The sequence below is a fragment of the Scaptodrosophila lebanonensis genome, unplaced genomic scaffold (assembly GCF_003285725.1).
Source record: "Scaptodrosophila lebanonensis strain 11010-0011.00,11010-0021.00 unplaced genomic scaffold, SlebRS2 tig00000043-arrow-pilon, whole genome shotgun sequence".
NCBI classification, from domain to species: Eukaryota; Metazoa; Arthropoda; class Insecta; order Diptera; family Drosophilidae; genus Scaptodrosophila; species Scaptodrosophila lebanonensis.
Genome location: NW_022060545.1, coordinates 5,678,990 through 5,695,562, shown reverse-complemented (window position 1 = coordinate 5,695,562; position 16,573 = coordinate 5,678,990). Strand labels below are relative to the sequence as shown.

The 16,573-nt window shown below is 43.7% G+C and overlaps 1 protein-coding gene across 8 annotated transcripts in view; it reads left to right on the top strand.

Moving 5' to 3' along the window:
- Window positions 1–16,573, top strand: part of LOC115623071 — a 129,648-nt gene that overhangs the window by 42,607 nt on the left and 70,468 nt on the right. For 5 of the 8 annotated variants that reach the window (XM_030517273.1, XM_030517271.1, XM_030517268.1 and 2 more), the window contains one exon: window positions 15,645–15,790. In XM_030517273.1, coding sequence (XP_030373133.1) covers window positions 15,645–15,790 — 146 coding nt within the window. Of the gene's footprint in view, window positions 1–4,278; window positions 7,125–15,644; window positions 15,791–16,573 lie in introns of those variants that run through there. The other 3 variants (XM_030517270.1, XM_030517269.1, XM_030517265.1) reach the window with 1 other exon arrangement.

Below are 16,573 nucleotides of genomic sequence, written 5' to 3'. Positions count from 1 at the left end.
TACGACTATCTGGCCCATAAAATGCCTTGATTAGCAACTACTGTTTGGGTAAAGTGCCGCTAAGCAAATTTTAAGTTACATACGTGCCAAATCTACAAAACTTTGCAAACAATCGAAATTTATTGTACCACCGACTCGTCCTCCTACGCACCCACACGCATAAAAACAGACGCACACATAAAAATGTCATTTAACGCAAAAAACTTTCCATAGAAATTAACTTTATTGCCAAATCAAGAGAAAATCGCTAAACAAATGCTCCCAAGCACCTTTTTAAGTGGGCTCAGGGTACACCCTAATGCCAACTAGTTGAACTTGCCAGTAGCATAGAAGAAGGATACTCCTATACCTTTACGCTCACACATACATAATCGTAGAGAGTCGACTTAGCAACTAAAGACAATCACATGCCATAGCTCCAAATGCTCCAAGTCTTATCGACTTGGCATCATCTAAGCGGGTGAAAAGAAAGCATGCAAAAGTTTTTCCCCCAACAATAACTAAAGTAACAACAACGACTCTTCGACTAAGACACACACTAATTCAACTCTCTGGCGAAGAGGCGCACTTCACAATAACCACCTAAAAGTAGGCTATAAAAACTATCAGCGCAACTAAAGTTTTGGGAAGAAGTTTCGACCAAGATTTTTCTAGTTGCTGTTGCTATTTCTGTTTTTGCCGCCCCTGCGTCCAACATCAGCGCGATGAGGAAGTCGCAGCAACACAACAAACTGGCATAACATAAAAATAGGAAAAGTTTGTTGTTTTTTTTTTTTAAGTTTCCACACTGCTGCGAAAACACTGGATCATATAATCCTTTCACTTAACAAGCAAACTTTGGCAGAGCACCGAAAAACTTTTTGCAGTTGTTGTACTTTGCATAAACACAAACAGCAGCTAGCAGGGCGCAGAACTTGGACACGACTCGAACGGCATATGCATATAGCTTACACACACACACACACACACTATATCGCTATCTAAGTATGTGTACTTATGTATGTGTGTATGCACATAAGACATGAAATTTATGCATTTTCTGCCACCCGAAAGTATTTATGTATGCGCTTATAAATATATGCATATGTCTGTTGGTTCGGTCCGTCTCTCCGTCTGTACGTGTAAGCACGCGCATATATACTATATATAATAAATATATATATATATGTGTGTGTGTGTGTGTGAACGTGTGTAGATAGCCAGAAAATTTATGCTGGCAATATAACAAACAAAATATTTGCGCACGAGTCAAAAAACTTTTGCCTAGCAAGTGGGGGAAAAACTTTAAAATAATACTAGAGCTGGCGAAAGAGGCGGCACAAAAAACTGCCAGAAAAATTTAAAAATCATTTTTGCTCAGCTACTTCGGCCAGTAACAGTTACACAGCAGCAGCAACAACAACAAATTGCAGTTTTGTATGTTAATTAAAGAGAAAACGCCTATACCCAGACACACACACTAACACACTAGTACACTGACTTACAGTCGACGGCACACAGACACAGCGGCTTATAGTCAAATACTCTGACGACCAGTCTTTGTGTCCTTGTGCCATTAAAACAGTAGCAGTAGCATCAGCAGCAAAAATAAAAAATAGAAAACTATAAACAACAACAAAAGCGGAAAAAAAATGAAACGAAACGAAACACAAAGGCGACGGCGCAATGCAAATGAAATACAAAACTTGAAGGTTGTCAGTCAGCCAGTCAGTCACTCAGTCAGTTTGTCTGTCAGTTTGTGTGTGGCTTTCAAATTGGTATAGCCAATGTTATATGACATTTTGCGCAATTTATACTGATATTCCCTGCAAGCCTGCATATATGTATGCTGGCCAACTAAATAAAAATGCATTCAATTGCAGCAGCAGCAGCTGTCAATCAATCACACATTCAATCAGTGACAAAACACTGGAGACGCCCAAATCGTTGTACAATATATTTTATTGGCGAAGTATTTGCTCCCTAAATATTTTTCAACATATTTTTTTTTAGCAAAAATACAATTTGCTTGCCTGTCAATCAAACAAATTGGCGCATCATTCGGTCCGTTTACAAGCTCTTATTAAAAATATAGAGAGCAAGCAACTTAAATTAATTGCAAGGACGCACTGTCCTTAGAGACTTGTCAATAGCAATGAGCAACTGCCGCTCAGGGAATTTGTGCATTTCGTATTTATCAGTTTGTTAAAATGAAAAGAAACCCAAAAGTGTCTCCTCACAATGGCATTTATGACAGTTGTATTAGGCCTAAATCGCTTCATGGGTGGCACACACGACACAGAAAAATGAATATAGTTGTATTTAAACATGCTATTGCCATTTAAATTAATTAATTCATATACTTATCAGTTGTTGGGCATCATAAAAAGTTACTTAGTATATATTTGTAATTCATTTATAAACTACTAACTAACAGAGTATGTATGTCCTCTAGAGGGCAGGTCCTTGGGGTAGACTCTACGTAAACAGCCTCCTGTGCAGTAGTGCTGATGCTGCAGATTTAAATATTTTTAGTTAGTAATAGCATAAAAACACCAGTCCCTCTTTTTTTATGCTATATTACATATATGCAAGCATTTTTTTTAAGCAATCGCGCTGCATTTTCAACAACCTTTGCTTTAAATTTGTAAATTAAATAAAAAGAATTTGATGCGTCGCATAAATTAAATCGTTTAATAACAATTAAGTAAGCAAGACCCATAACAGCGACAACCTTTTATAAAAGTACCAACAACAGAGATGGCAAAAATAACAAAAACAAAAGCGTTTGTAGCAACAACAACAAAAGCAGTAGCAAAGAGCCAACAACAAACAAAATGCATGATAAAAATAACAAGAGCCGAAACAGTAGCAGCAGCAGTAGCAACAACAACGGCCATTTTATTAATAGAGCAAATATAATTAAATAAATAGTAAATATATGCCAGATATAGGCATAATATATGTACAAGTATGTATATAGAAGAGGTGGGGGGAGACAGACAAACAGACAGATAGGCGAATTAAGTTGAATTTTTGCAACAAGTAATAATTAATTATAGATAAATGTGTGGCGTCCCTTGTGCTCGTATGAGTGCGTTTGCGTGTGTGTGATAAATCAGAGAAGCTGTAACAACAACAACAACAACCATAATAATAATAATAATAATAACAACACAAACACGCAAGCCGGCAGCAGTTATAATAATAGCCAACACACATTTAGCAGCAAAACTCGAGATTATAAATGACTGCACCAAATGAGCTTTTAGTTTAATTAATCAAATGATAATAAATAAATAAAACACAAGTGCATAAATAAATGAATTGCATAATTACGCATGCACATATTTAAGTGTGCGCGTGTGTGTTTGTGCAGTTCTATGTGACAATGGAGACAAACAGACAGATAGACAGACGGAGCGAGTGCCTATAAATAAATGAAATAAAATACAAAACGAAAAGAAAACAAGACCAACAGCAGCAACAACAACAACAACAGCAATCAGTTAGAGTTACAAGGAGAACTGCATGGCAGCGTCAATTGAGACGAGCACAACGACAACAACAACAACAAGAACAACAAGAACAACTTCAAGAATAACAATAACAAGAACAGTAATTACAACACACAGAAAACTAAACAAGGTAGCAAACGAAACAACGCAAGCCATACAACGACAAATACAACAAAAGGAACAACAACAAGAGGGAAACGTTCAACTGCTCTCCAGCATCAAAAACAAAAACAACAACACGAACACCAGCGCCCGCGCCCACACCAGCATCACCGTCAGCGCCGTCACAGCGTCTGTAACCAAACGATTTGCGTCCCTCAATTACAACTACATAGAACCCCTTGCAGCCCCCACCACCCCCACAGCCATTGCCACAAGTGACACAATCAAGATAACCAAGATAATTGCCTGTCCCTTTATTGCAATTGCTCCTCGCATCCCATTTCTTCTTCACAGCACCGGCCGCAGTTGTTGCTGTTGTAGCTCGCACGCGTCCAAGCGCCAGCAGCGCCGCTCGCGCCAGTCGCGCTCATTCTGGCCGCCTCACAACACAGCGAACACAGCGACAACAACAACTCGGTCAGCGGCGCCAGTGGCAGCGGCGCCGACGGCAGCGGCAGCGTCGATCCTAAAAAGACCTTCTCGTTGCATTGCTGTTGCGTGATTGTCGACATCACACCCGTCACGCACGCCGGACGCTTGACATCGGCAACAACGGCCTCGGGAAGGGATGGTAGCGCTGGCGGCGCTGGCGGCGCCGGAGGGGGTGGGGGCGACGGTGTCTCCGTCTCGCAGTTGGCCAGTCAGCTGTTTCGCTTTGGCAGCAAAAAGCGTGGCGTCTGCATTTGCAATGCCCAGTGTCGACTTCAATCTCTTGGCGAGGGTCCACTGGGGCCCACGATTAAGACACACCACGGATCTTTGGACCGTCTGCTCCAGCAGCAGCAGCAGCAACAACACCAAGCCGTACAACAACAGCAGCAGCACCGTGGCATGGCCACAGATAAATCCACGCAAGGCATTACGGCGGAACGTTCCATAAGTTGGGTGGTAGACGGAGGTGGTGGAGGCGCCCTACTAGGCGCTGCCGGATCCGATGGTGATGGAGATGATGAGAAAGATGGAGGAGGCACAGAACCTCCACCGCGGCCTCCCTCGCGGGCGAAGCCAAGTGCCAAGCCCAGCGTCAAGGAGGAATTCGATCGAGGCGTTGAGGTGGAGAAGTTCTATCATCAAATCAATGGGGATATCTTCGAAATTACGAGGCGTGTACGTGCCCGTGATGAGGACACCATTGAACAAAAGTGCATACGTCGCAAAGGCTCGGTGCGGCTTGTCGAAGGCCATCATGTGCGGCTGCCGCCAGAGCAGCCATCGGAGCAGCGACCACAGCTGCCACCGCGCAGACAGAAGAGCGCCGAAGAGGTGGCCATGCCCAAGAGTGCGCTGCGGTCAACAGCAGCAGGAGATCAGCTGGAGTGGTTCGATCGCAAGGCACAACAACGTCACTCCGCACGCTCCGCCGAGGGTGGTGCTGTGCGCGACGAGACCATGGAGTGGCTGAAGCTGCAAAAGGGTGCCCAGCCAGCTCCAGCACGCACCTCCTCCGGTCCCAGCGAAATAACCGTGCTCAAGGATGAGCTGCCCGAGTGGCTACTCGAGCATTTGCCACGCAAACGCTCCTTGGGTGAACGCCAGCTGTCGGATTCAAAGCCTAGCAGTTCCTCCTACGCCAAGGCACTCAAGGAAGAGCTTTCAGAGCTGCTCAAGAAACCATTATCACGTCAGAGCTCTGGCCCCTGCGAGTTCTCGCTGCTCAAGACCGACATTGTGGAGTGGCTGACCAAAATGCAAACCTCCGCTTCTTCCAAGGAAGGTAAGCCGCGACGTTCTCACCACCGTCGCAATGGCAGTGGTGGGGATGCGCCGCGTTCCAATTCGCAAGAGGATGCAGCCGCTGCCAAGCAACAAGCCACACGCAAACGTCACTCGCTGGGCCACACACACGGCAGCGAAGAGCAAATTGCCGACTGGATTGCCTATCCGCTGCACAAACTTCAGTCCCTGGGCAAACCACCGCCTGCGGTGCCACAGACACAAACCCAAACACTGGATAGGCGCGCTGCAGTAGCGGCAGCGCAAGGCTATGCGGTTCCGCAGCCCACAACACACACCCAGGTGTGCTTAGAGCGTCGGCGTGAGGAGCGTTCGCGGGAACGAAAGCTACGGCACTCGGCCAGCGAAGTGGTTGCGAGCACACCAGGCACATCTGCCGTGAGCAGCGCTCAACTGGAACGTCTATACGCAAAGCCACACAAGGAGCGCTATCAGTATGTGCCCAAGGTGAAGGATTCCCAGCAGCCCCCTCAGTTGCCGCCCAAAGAGTCGAAATCAAAACGCGAACGCTCGCGGCGCCATCAGACACAACGTTCGGCCACCGTGTCGGACATGTCCGGTCATCGTGATGGTGGCCAGAAGCGTAAGTCCTCGTCGGCAGAGCGTGCGCCGCGCTCGCCCTCGCCTTGCACCGATCCCACTTGTCCGCTGCTGCCCATTTGCACGGATCCCCACTGCCGTTTCCTCGAGTGCCAGGCTGCCAATCGGTGTGTGACCTCGTCCGCATCTTCGGTTAATCTAGCGCGTCATCAACAGCTAGCTCAGGTGCAAATGCATGCCGTACCAGCCCATATCGCCACATCCGACACAACGCCCTCAACGACGGCAACGCCGCCGCCACCGCCGCCGCCCGCACCACTGCAGACCCAGCCCCCTACGCAGCGACGCCTTGTGATCTGCCATGAGTGTCGTTCGTGCGCTCCGCTGATCAGCTGCCAGAATCGCAAATGCTTAAATGCCGCCAAATGCAACTCACTGCCTCGTTGTGCCGCCGACTTCAACCGCCTGCGCACCACACTTGCCCAGCCACCGGCCACGCTGGATGATATCGAGCCTGCGCCTCTGGAGCCAACGGCCATCGATGTGGGTCTGGCTGTGGAATCGCCACCCCGTGCCCATTATCGTAGCTACTCTCAGCCCAATACGCTGCAGCGGGGTGACTCCGCCTCTTCAGCGGTAGGAATGGGTGGCTTGGCCGCTGCTTGGTTGGAGCCCTCAACGACAATATTACGAACGCTGCCAGCACAACCACTAAATGGCCATGGATATCACCTTAATGGCCATGGCGCCAATGGAAAGCTGATGAAGTCCGCCTCCGCGGCTTCGCTAAATTCGCGTCGACGTCGACACAAAACGGTCCATTTTGGCGAGAACCTTCTGCGCGAGGTTTGCCAAAACCGAAAACTCATCAAGACAGAGCAAGTACCGTCCGGTTCGGCGCCCATGAAAGCCAACATCCAAATGCTGTACAACTTTGTCGAGGGTGTGCTTAGCGCCTGGGTGGACGATGACGAGGATCAGGTGCGTTCGGGGGCCGAGTCAGAGCCAGAGCATGGGTTGGTGGCACTGCAGCCCATACATCGGTGTAATCGGTTGCGCTATCAATGCATCAAGCGTGTCGTTGAGGAGGCCGCCGAGCTTCAGGGCACTCTGAAGCTGGGAAACTCACGCTATCGCCATCGCCATTGGCGCAGTACGGCCAAGCAGTGCAACGAAATGTTCCTTCGCAAGGTAAAGTATCAAAGAAACAGTCCATTATTTAATTTTGTTAAATGATGCTCGTAGATATCCGAAGTGAAGAAGTGTGATAAGTGTGGTGATAAAACTTCCTCTTAAAAGTTTAAGAGACTTTGGGTAATTTTTAGAGTGAAAATTCTTATGTGAGGGCTTTGAATGCTGAATAGGCAACCTTTTCTGTAACGGCAGGTTTTCTATCAATTTTTTGTGAGGCTCATAGCTTTTTATAGCGGTGTTTCTAGACATTTTCTGGCGGATTTTCTACACTTTCCCAAGCTACTTATAATTGTTTTCCTTGCCATTTTCTATCTGGTTTTCTAGCTATAACTCGATAACCGAATGCGATAACCTTTCCCAACAATCGTTGATGAATATTTATAAAGGGTCTCCTTACTAATCTTAAACAAATTTAACTCTAATTAAATCATTCCAATGCAACCATTTTATTTCTATTTTACTTTTGATCTCATTATACTCGTAGCCCTTAATAGATTTACACACTCTGATAAATGTCTATATGCGATTAGATGTGGATTAGATGTGTAATGTTATTTTCTACTCGTATGGCTTTGTGATTGCGTATGAGCTATTTTAATGCTTGTGCAGAAATTAAACGAAATTAGTGAATAGGCTTTGAACTGTAGCTCGACGGGCGGGCGGGCGTCCGGAAATGAGAAAAAATCGCGTGACAAAAAGTCAACGACAAGCTTCTCTACTCCTACTCCGACCATTTCGATTTCCTTGACAGGGGAAATGAGTTAAATGTATCGTTGTCGCTCCCTCTTCGCATTCAATATGGTGTGGTGCCTGGTACAAAACGGTACAAATTCATTTTCGGTTGTCTAACACAACAGTGATCAAAGCTAAAGCTAAAACATCCTTTTCACGCTCGGCTAACCCCTCAGCACGCGGTAGTAGTACTTCATGGCCTGGTCGTCGCACCACAAAATGGCAATAAATTAAAGCATTAGCCCCGAAAAGCTCTCAGCTTCACAATACGACTACACACCATCATAGGAGAGGAGCTCTGCCAAAGGGAGGATGGAAGGATGGCAGGAAGGTAGGGAAGATGTACAGGCGACAAGAGCATTTTCATTTACTATTTAGTTTCGGTAATGAATGGCATTGATTGGAACTCGCATGAATCAAAGTTTCAAAGTGATAAAGGCTATTTGTCTGCGCGTGTTTGAGTGTGGCTGGGAGTGTGGCTCTGGGTCTGACTGTGATTCCGCCGGTGATTTCGACTGTGACTGCAATGTGGGCGCGAATATACATACGAGTATACGGGCAGTATAGTATGTGTGTGGCATAATATATGAGTGTTCGGCTTTTTGCTTGAATACAAAAAGTGGCCGCATTTCAATGAGGCAACACCACTTCAATGCATGTAGTCGTCGTGTTTGTGCTTGTTTCTAGATACATGGATATGTATAAGTGCGGTCTGTTGAATTGTTTGCTTAGTTGCATTCATTTCGAACTAACTAATAGAAAAGCCATTGCTAAAAATAAAACATAGCCAAAGGTAAAATTAAAATTTCCATGCAGGATACACAGTCGAGGCTTTACATCGATTGCATTCAAATCAGTTTTAAGTTACGCATAAAGGAAGCTTTGCTCGCACACGCACACAGACGCACAGACCCACAGACACAGATAAACACAATCAAATGAGTGTGTTTGAATGGCGGCATTAGTTGGCAGCTAGAAGTGTATTGCATATTAATTAATAGAAAAATCGTAGTAGATTTGCCAACAGAATATCTTTCTCAATATGCACGAAAATTGGCCAGCTGGGCGAATAGACAGATGGACGTATAAACTGACAGATAAATAGACAGACAGTGGCAGTTGCTTCCACTGGCTGCTTCTGGGATAATTTCCTTTGTAATGCCGTTTACATTAAATAGGTCAAAGGAGCTTAAAGGCTTATGGGAACGTGCATACAAAGCACAGCTTTTGTCACATTTACGTTAAATGATGGAGGCAAGCCAAGTCCCAGACCCTGACAAATCGCTGGTCATTGGCTAGACAGCCATTGTAGGGCAAAAGGATTCACGCAGCGTTTCAAACACATCCTTCTCTTTATACAATCGTGTACCTAAATAGAAAATACATTTACTCGTATAAGTAATCAGTCCTAACATCAGCTTAAATATATCGACGATGTATGAACAAATTGTGATTACAGCTAAGGCATTTGTATAAAGGGAATAAAAAAGAAAATTCAGTATGAATTACTCGAAATTATTTAAGCCTGTACATACAATGGAAGCTCCAAATAGCAGTGAAACAAAGCATTGATAACCAATACAAACAAAATCAATTCTTAGCCATTGATATAGGGATTAAAATTCTAATGGAAATCGACTAAGTAGGTAGATAATTTTAAATTAAATAGAGATTCACACATTTATCTCCTTTAAAAGTCGCCATAAAATACTAAGCTCTATTTTCATACCCTGTACGTCTAGGGTAAAAAACGTGTGTAATACTTAATACTTATATATAACAGGCAAAAGGAATCATTTTCGACCCCATAAAGTACTATATAAGTACTCTTAATCAGTATGAGGAGAGAAGTTGATATAGACATATTCGTACGTCTGTCCGCCTGGATTTCGGAAACGGCTGAGTGCACATTAACCAAACTTGGTGTGTAGACCCTCCTAGTCTCTAGGCAACACGAGTTTATTTCATTTTTTAATTCCTCCCTTCCCACTGTCCATGCAACAGAATTTTGTCAACACTGTTTACATTTCCAAAAGCTACAAAAACAAAACCTTGCACACATAGTCTAAGTACAGTTTTCTACTTTTGTTTCTAAATCGGTCCATTCTAAGAAACGTTATTAGCGAAAAAATTAAATTCCAGTAATACGCCCACAAACTGCAGCATGAAGTTCGCTCTTCTTCTTCGTTTTTCTTCTCAGGGTTTGTGTGGATATAAGGTATTTCCATTTGATTTGGAACTGGTACGATTCCATTTTAGAATTAATTGATTGGTTTTTCCTTTTCTCCGAAAACTACAAGATTGTTGAAATCGCCAGTCAGTCCATTAAAGTTCATTTTCTCTGTTTAAGATTCATTTAAGCAGCAACTAACAGCACCCGGTCACTTAATGAATGTTATTAAGCCAGCTTAGTCAGCTGTGCGTTGGTCCCTCGTCGATTGCTTTGTTTATTCATTGCTCTACAAGGTCCAGCTGGAGCCTGCACTAAAATTCAAGACACTTACCATCTGTCAGAAATTATAAGCCCATTGCCATTTCCGCTACTACAATAGTGGCTATTGAACTCACAAGCAATATTGGGAGTATTGTCAAGCAGGTAAGCCAATTACTGCCGGGCACTTGGCTGGGTGGCAAGCATGTTTAATCGAAAAGTGAATGACAGGCCATGCTGCACATACTCGGGATACTCAGGATACCCACGTCTGGAGTCTTAAGTAATCAGAGAAAATCCCTTCTCGCAACATACAGATAATGCCAAATTGATTTTCGCAGGTTGTGCCTGTGTTTAACAGCAATTTGACTTTTGTCTGTGCAAAAAACTTTACAAGTAAGCTAAGGCATGCCGTGCCATGCCATTCCATCTCCTACAACTACAACATTGAGATGAGAAGACTTAATCTTAATCCAAGCTCCCATGCCGAAGGCAAAGCAGCAGCAGCAAAAAAAGAAAATAAAAAGAAGTGAAGAAGCCATTTGCGAAGAAGCACTTGTAAGTGCGACTGTATGGCAGATGCGTGTATGAAAGTGTCTATATGTGTGCTTGTGTGTGTGTGTGTGTGTGTGTGTGTGCGTGTCCTGTCTGTTGCTGCAATGCGTCGCGTCACGCGCTACAAATCTTGCACAAGTATGCTATCCCCCCACCCCCCTGTAGCCCCAACCAGCGCTCGCATTCCATTTCGAATCAATTTCCTTTACTTACAGCTTTTAAGTGTGCTTAAACACTTTGGGGTAACTTTTTTAATGCCTCACTTAATCGCAGGCGTACGTTTAAGTTAACTAAGCGTAGAGGATGGCGCCGACCCGGCCTAAGCTAGAACGAGACGAGGACTCTATCAAATAAATATTGTAATTTTTGACAACGACAAATGAAAAGATTTAACAGGCAGACTCACAGTCAGGCTCACAGCCAGACAAATGCACGCACATATATACAAATATTTTTTTGGGATATAGGGGAATAGGTGCCAATGTCAGTTAGGAGCAACGTCAGCGCTTACATTTGACATTCAAAAGTCATTGATAATTATGGGAGAAACGTGAACGACAGCCGCATCAAGGGATCACAATCAATTCTTGATTAGAAATCGCAGTAAAGCGATGAAAGAGACTCAACGTGGCAGTCGTGGCAATTGCTGAGGCATCTGCACAGGTGTGTGCGTGTGCGTGTGTGTGTGTGTGTATAGAGGGTTGGGGATTTTGGTGAGGAATTGCTACCCTCGATTGGCGTCTGTTGAATGAGAGGAGCAACAACATGTAGTGGCTGTTAAATACGCATACATTTTGTGAGGCTGAGCGTGTGTATGTGTGTGTGCGCTTGTGTGTGTGTGCTCGTCTGTGCGTAAATTGAATTTTGATTTTGCACTGATGCTGAGATATGGCGTATTAGGCCAAAGTAATCAGGTGGGTCCAAACACACACACGCACACACAAGCATACGCAATCGCAGTCGACCAGGCAGGCATTTAATCTTTTGTGTGATTTGTGTTTAGGTGTGCGTGATTCGAGGTGCCCATTTTGGCTTACCCACATGTATGCTCATGACTATACACACACACGCATACACACGCACACACATACACACGCACACACAATGTATGTGCATGTGTCTATGATGCCTCATTGTTAGACAGTTGATGGAATTTGACAACCATTTCTGCATCTGTCCCGGGGCACATCAATTAAAAATTCATGAATCATTTGGCAAACTGTGCCCCAAAACGTTTCATCCGTCCCAGTCAAAAATGTTTGCTGTTCATCTGCTGTTGTTGTTGTTGTTGTTTCTATCGCAACACACAAGTCACAGATATAGCTAGAGCTACAAGAGTATCTGTTGTCAAAAAAGGTGCAGCTAGAAATCCCAAAAATTTGTCCTTTTAGCGTCATATTGTAAATGGGTGTTTTTCCATTACATTGACTCGACTAAGCTTCCCCTTTGCTGTTTCTCTTTTTTTGCTGACACTGCGAGCTGACTGAGCAAAATTTATGTTATTGCTAAGAAATCGAGTAGCGAGAGCCAAAAGTGGTTACAAATACTCGTAGATGAAGATAGGGCGCATGAAGTGAAATGCTTTTAGCCAAGTCCATACAAGAGTCGATTGATTTATTGAAATTCTACTCAAGGTATTGCTTTTCGCAGCTAGACAAAATAAATTATCAATCAATATATAATCATAAAATATATTCATTTCATGAAGTTTATGATGCAGAAAATTATTTAATAGTTATAAATGGTCTGCTCTTTAAAAGCGAAGGTTTTTCTGCACTCTGGCCTTGTTGCTTGTCTAAAGCTTTAAAAACCACTTTTTATAGGCTTTGCAAACGAATGTCAAATGATAAGTATATTTTATTTATAGTTTTTATGAGATTTATTTAAACCCTTTATAATAAATAAATGAACAATTGCAGAGCCGATCGGCTTGCTGGTTATATTATTATATCATATATTTTATATATAGCTTTCATGAGAGCGGTCGGTTTTATGTAGGGCTTTCATTTAATATGAAAGCATATAATATGTTTATGATTAAACGCAGTCAACATTATCAGACAGACACAACTTAATTGGATTGCACAAGTGCGTGTATCATGATTAAACATTATTTTTAAAACAATTAATTTCCTGATGAAAAGCTCAACTGTTGTTTCAGTAATCTTGTTCAGAGTCCTCTTCAATTATTACATGAAACTTTGCTGATTACTTATTGCAATGAACAGTGTTTTAGTGAGACAATCCGTTGTAATATTTCTCACCGCAATTGCAATCAATTGCTCTTTCAGTTCACCAGTAAATTGGTACATTCAAAATTGATTCACCTTTCATCGAGCTGGATGCCACACTCTATTGTATCTTGGGTTGCCTCATGCTGCAACGATTGTCTCTGAGTTATTTGAAGAATTTCGCACTTTGAATCCTGCCCCCAAATTGTCGGTTGCCGCCTACCACCTACCTATAAAGTCATGTCTACGACAGCAACAGACATGCCACAAAACAACAACAACAACAACATCAACAACAGCAATAGCCATACTGTCAACCCATGTTAAAACCTATGAGCAATTCCTAGCATTGCTTGGGCACACTTCGCCAGCGGTTTGTACAACTGTTCCGCTTTTGCGAACATCCGCTTGACACAACTTGATGATTTCATAGAAAACTTCCTTGTACAAGCGGAAACAATTTCATTGTGCGTTGCCGAGTGCGCCATAAATGGTTGGGTCCCAACTGGTTTTTGAAGTATACTCGTATATTCCCAAAGTTCAAGTCTGGCCTTTAATGAGCACAACATCTCTGGCTATTTAAAGGCTGGCAGGCAGGCAGACAGACTTGGAAAATAAATTGATGCAGCTACTCAATTGGCGAGGATGTCAGTGCCCCAAAGGTGCCGCTTTAACCGCTTTGATCTGCGTTCTGTTCTGTTCTGTTCTTGCCAATTTCGAATGCCAAAATATTTACGTGCCTTTCTCAGAACCCATGAGTTTGCTGTCCACCCGCACAACGCCCTCACCTATGCGATTGCACACGTATTTGCATGCCCGTGCACTCCTTCGATTAATATAAAATTTGATTAAACTTGGCCTGAGCTGCCTTTTTGGGAAGCGGCCGCGACGAGGACGACAAAGTCGAGGAGATGATGACGACGACGACGACGACGACGTTCGTCGTTCTTGTGGGTATAACACAGTATCTGGCTGTGAAAAGACGGCTGCTCAGCGGGTGAACACTAGAGGGGGAATTGTGGATAGTGGGGGAGGGGGGAGGAGGAGAGGGGGGCTATGCAAACACAAATGTTGATGCCAGTAGGGGAATGGAAAGGGAGCGGGTCACAGGTTGAGGCGTCGACATACTCGGGCATACAAATAAATAACTTGTAAAACATGCATATGAGCAAAAATGTTTGAAAATTGCCAAAGGAGGCACGGCAGTGGGTAATGTATTTGGCGAGACACACACACCCACACACACACCCACACACACACCCACACACTTACACACACACTCAAACAAATATATACACACCCAAATCCAGTTCCATGTTGACGTATGTGTCGGCCCATCTGGTCGGATGAGGATGGGAAAAAAAAGAGAAGACGAAACGAATAAACACATTGTAAATTGATTTCCTTGGGAACTCAAATAAAAATGGCATAAAAAGCAAGTGAGCGACATCAGTGCGAGGTGGGTGGTGCTGGGTGGTGGGTGGTTCGTTGGATCCTTGGTTTGGGTGCTGGCGATTGAAACGAATGAATGGGCAAACCAATTTTTATTGCCACGTGGGACACGTAGCGCCTCGCCCGCTCATTGCTCGGTGGTTCGGTCGCTCGGTCGCTTGGTTGACTCGTTGGCCCGTTGGCTCGTTCGCTTGAATCCCACAAGGACCAGTGGAGCCCGGACCGATGTCGAAGCGCCCTGTCTATCTTCCTGTTGCGAAAGCGAAATTGGCGCACGGGGTGCGAGAACGGAAGGAAGTAGGAGGTGGGGCGGCACGGCGGCAGGGCGGACGGGTCCGACCTGGCAGGCTTCTGATGAAATAACATGGCCAAGTTACAGTTTTGCTTGCCCTTTTTATTATTGTTGTTGCTGCTGCCGTTGTATGCTCTTTGCTCTTCTTCTTTCTCGTCTTCCTCTTTTTGTCAATTGTTGCCCGTCCTTCGGTCGTCGCTCGTCGCTCGTCGATTGTCGCCCCCGTAGTCAGCTTCACTAAAAATGCAGGCAAGAGAAGACAAATTGCTTTATCGACGACATACGTAACAAATGTTGCTGTTGGCAGTGTGACAACAACAACAACAACAACAACAACAACAAATCGTGGCAGACAGCATTTACTGTTCAGGCAGTCATTATTGGTTTCAAATGGCCCGACCCGCTCTGACTCTGCGACCCAATTCCACATGCTCCGCCACTGACTGGCATTGCTAATTATGACTTAATTATTTCAATTATTTTTCCCAGAGTTATTAAATTTAATCGTCGCTGGTGGACGTTCACACACGTATAAATATAGATATATATATATATATATATATATATATATATATATATATATATATATATATATATATATATATATATACATATGTATACAAACGTACGTGTCGTCTCGGAAGTGATGTTTCAATTCAGTTTGTCTGCAGCCCTTCAGTCGTTCATTAGTGATGAAATCCTTGATGATTGTATCCCCCATCATCGCCTTCATTCTCTCCTACTTGTATTGTACATGTTTGCATCCGATTCTGATTGCGAAAAATATGATTAATTTATGCATTTCGCCCTACAACTCCCCACAGATTTCGGACGATGATCGAATGAGCCTAACTACTGCCGTTTCGGATGAAGATGATGGCGAAAGTGTCATGGCTTCACCATATAAAGCAAAGGCCACGGGCACGGCTGCATCCTCCTTCAATTGCACGGGCGCTGTGCGCAAAGCTGGGTGAGTACGGCGACTGGGCCATGAAAAATGTGATTAAAATATAACACGGCAGCTTTATGCTCGCATACGAGTATGAAAGCCGTGCTTGAGAACAGCCGACCGACCGTGTCGTGGACAATCCCCAGGGCGTGCTGGTTGGAACGTGCACGTCCAACAAGTCATCATAAATAACAACGCGCCTTGGAATCGCACTCTCCCCCTGCCTTTCTCCGTCACACACAAGTAATAAACAGAGCAGGCGAGAGATTTATGCAATGCGCGATAATTGGTGGAGAGGACGAGTACGATAGTGTGACCACAGACGTCCATAAAAAAGTGAAAGAAAAAAGAGATTATTTTGGGTCTCCTCTGAGATTGCCAAGAAAGTTATTCCCATTTCAATATTTACGCTGATTAACTGACATAATCGTACCAGGTTTTTAAGTGCTAAGCAGCTTGTCTCCATGAGCTTAGATTTTCTATATTAAAATAGCCCATCTAGTTATCAATTGAGATTAGATTGAGAAGAAAAAACAAATAGGTACAAGAAATAATAGGGGGGGTTGAACAAAAGAAAATTGACTCAAAAATTATAAAATTCTTTCAAATAAAAAAGTAAAGTTATGGTCGTTTTGAGTGGTGTCGGTTCTTCTGACTAAAATATAGTGTATTTCAATTACTATCCAATCAGTTAGAGGGCAGTGATAAGAGAGATTAGATTGAAAAAAAACGACTACATACAAAAAATAATAATGAAAGTACTGGACCAAAAAATTATAAATTCTTTAAAATATAAAAGTAATG